The following is a 2,606-nucleotide window of genomic DNA, read 5'->3' on the forward strand; positions in this document are numbered from 1 at the left end:
AAAAAATATATATATATATATATATATATATTCTCAATCCACCCCTAGCAGATATTGTACTCTTTAGTTTATCTTCACAATTATAACGGTGTTTCATTATCCTCCCCAACCGATGTGGGATCTTACATCCTCGCTTGCACTTGTTCCTTTCTCCAATTAATGTGGGATCCCCTCCAAATCCACCCCTTCGAGGCTCAGCGTCCCTATAGGCACACCGCCTCGTGACCACCCTTTTGGGGCTCAATCTTCTTACTGGCATATCGCCCGATGTCTGACTCTGACACCATTTGTAACGGTCCAAGTTTCTCCTTAATTTTTTTTTTTTAAAATATGCTTAATTTTTTTAAAAATATTCATTAAAACCGTTATTTAAAAAAAAAAAAAAAAAAAAGTTTCTAGAACTGTTTTCACACACAGGCACACAAAAGATTCGACATTAAATGAGGGGCGTAATTGTAAATTCACACAAAAAGACCTCCCCGTCCTCCTCCTCCGTTAAGTACTCCTCCCATTCCCTCTTCCAGATTGAACCAAAAAAATGGCTAATCCCGCCGTTCTCCTCTGCCTTGTGTCTCTCATCTCAGCAATGTGGACGGCAGATGCTAGAATTCCCGGCGCCTACTCCGGTGGCCCATGGCAGACCGCTCACGCCACCTTCTACGGCGGCTCCGACGCATCGGGCACAATGGGTAGGCTCGAAAATTGAAACAAACAAAGAAATGCGTTGAGATTTGGGTTTTGATTTTGGGTGGGAAGATATTTAATCATGAATTATAGTTTATTATATATATTAAATTTTTTATTATAGACAAATATCTAGATATTCAAAGGTTCTCATCTGGATACGTGTGCACTCAGGTGGGGCTTGTGGGTATGGGAATTTGTACAGCCAAGGGTACGGGGTGAACACGGCGGCGCTGAGTACGGCGCTATTCAACAATGGGCTGAGCTGTGGCGCGTGTTTCGAGATCAAATGTGCGAATGACCCGAGATGGTGCCATTCGGGTAGCCCGTCGATTGTCATAACGGCCACCAACTTCTGCCCGCCCAACTTCGCTCTGCCCAGTGACAATGGCGGCTGGTGTAACCCTCCTCGCCCCCATTTCGATTTGGCCATGCCTATGTTTCTCAAGATCGCTGAATATCGCGCCGGCATCGTCCCCGTCGCCTTCCGCCGGTCAGCCTCTTTCTTCCTCTGCCTTTTATTTCTTTTTTCTTTAAATTACCATTTTACCCCTTTCTTTAATTTAATTTACTTTATTTTTTAAAAATATTTGTAGATCTATTAAAAACAAAAATTACAAGTTAGTTATATTTAAAATAAAATATATTTTTATATTTAAAATATAGGTGAATTATCTCTATTTCCGGTCGCATATACACAATTTACCCTAAATCGTTAGTAAATTTTTTAGTAAATAACTAAAAGTTACATGAGTTCGAAACCCAGGTGCACAAATTTCGTGGCACCACCTAGCCCATTTAGTTAGTCGTGTACGTAGGATACGAGTTAGCTTATTCGGGGTTCATGTTTAGCTACCCTAATTTTTATGGTACCCTTGCAACTATTATATATATATATATATATTATATTTATTTATTTCAAAAATAAAATTAAAATTTTAAATTACGCAGGGTGCCATGCCGGAAGCAAGGGGGGATCCGGTTCACGGTCCACGGGTTCAGGTACTTCAACTTGGTTTTAATCACGAACGTCGCGGGTGCAGGGGATATCGTGAAGGTGAGCGTGAAGGGCACGCGAACCGGGTGGATGAGCATGAGCCGGAACTGGGGTCAAAACTGGCAGTCAAACGCCGTGTTGGTGGGGCAGGCACTGTCTTTTAGAGTCACAGGCAGTGACAGACGGACATCCACCACGTACAACGTGGCGCCAGCTGATTGGCAGTTTGGTCAGACCTTCATCGGCAAGAATTTTAGGGTTTGAAAGGAGAGGACAGACCAATAAGAGTGAAGAGTTGGGATTTGACGTGGCGTGAGGTGATTGGAGTATTGTTGAGTGTGAAGTAAATATATGACGTGGAAGAAGGCTGGGGAGGCTGAACAAAAGTGTGGTCCACAGTCCAACATGATATAATATATTTATTTTTATAATTAATATGTGTTCCCAAGCATTTTTATTTAACAACAAAATGAATTATGTATTTTAGCTACTTTTTATATACTAGATTAATTGCTCATTTAAGCCCATCCTAGAGATATCCACCCGTTAAATGAGATCGAAAAAATTATTTTGGATAAATCAAAATTTTGAGTTAATTAGATGGGTGACCCCAGCAATCTGAATAGAGTTCACAATTCAACTCAACTCAATCGATTGGATAGAGCCCAATTACTCGGTTGTATTTTAATTACTTTTAAAAAGTTATATTATATATTAATTACTAAAATATTATAAAATTTAAATATCAAACAATGACAGTCATAATGCATCACTATCATTTCTTACAAGTATCAAATATTCTTAATTTTCATATAATTTTCATATAATTTCAAAATCTCAACCGACTAACCAACCCAAATTTTCAGTTTTCCAAAAATTCAACCCAACCCAAAGTGGACAAAAAAAAAAAAAAAAAAAAAATATA

The 2,606-nt window shown here is 39.1% G+C and overlaps 1 protein-coding gene across 1 annotated transcript; it reads left to right on the forward strand.

Annotated features, from left to right (window-relative positions):
- The first annotated feature begins 508 nt into the window (after positions 1-508).
- Positions 509-2,210, forward strand: LOC111464689 (expansin-A4-like). Its single transcript, XM_023108913.1, has 3 exons — positions 509-689; positions 859-1,177; positions 1,636-2,210. Exons 1-3 carry the CDS (start codon positions 539-541, stop codon positions 1,943-1,945), a joined length of 780 nt encoding a protein of 259 aa, XP_022964681.1. The 5' UTR covers positions 509-538; the 3' UTR covers positions 1,946-2,210.
- The last annotated feature ends 396 nt before the right edge of the window (positions 2,211-2,606 follow it).

The sequence above is a fragment of the Cucurbita moschata genome, unplaced genomic scaffold (assembly GCF_002738365.1).
Source record: "Cucurbita moschata cultivar Rifu unplaced genomic scaffold, Cmos_1.0 Cmo_Scf00031, whole genome shotgun sequence".
Taxonomy (NCBI): Eukaryota; Viridiplantae; Streptophyta; class Magnoliopsida; order Cucurbitales; family Cucurbitaceae; genus Cucurbita; species Cucurbita moschata.

Bases quoted from the DNA above. Each gene is read 5' to 3' on its own strand.
- LOC111464689 (XM_023108913.1), top strand. From the start codon at position 539: ATGGCTAATCCCGCCGTTCTCCTCTGCCTTGTGTCTCTCATCTCAGCA. The intron at 690-858 runs GTAGGCTCGAAA...GTGTGCACTCAG, and splicing joins CGACGCATCGGGCACAATGG to GTGGGGCTTGTGGGTATGGG. The intron at 1,178-1,635 runs GTCAGCCTCTTT...TAAATTACGCAG, and splicing joins GTCCCCGTCGCCTTCCGCCG to GGTGCCATGCCGGAAGCAAG.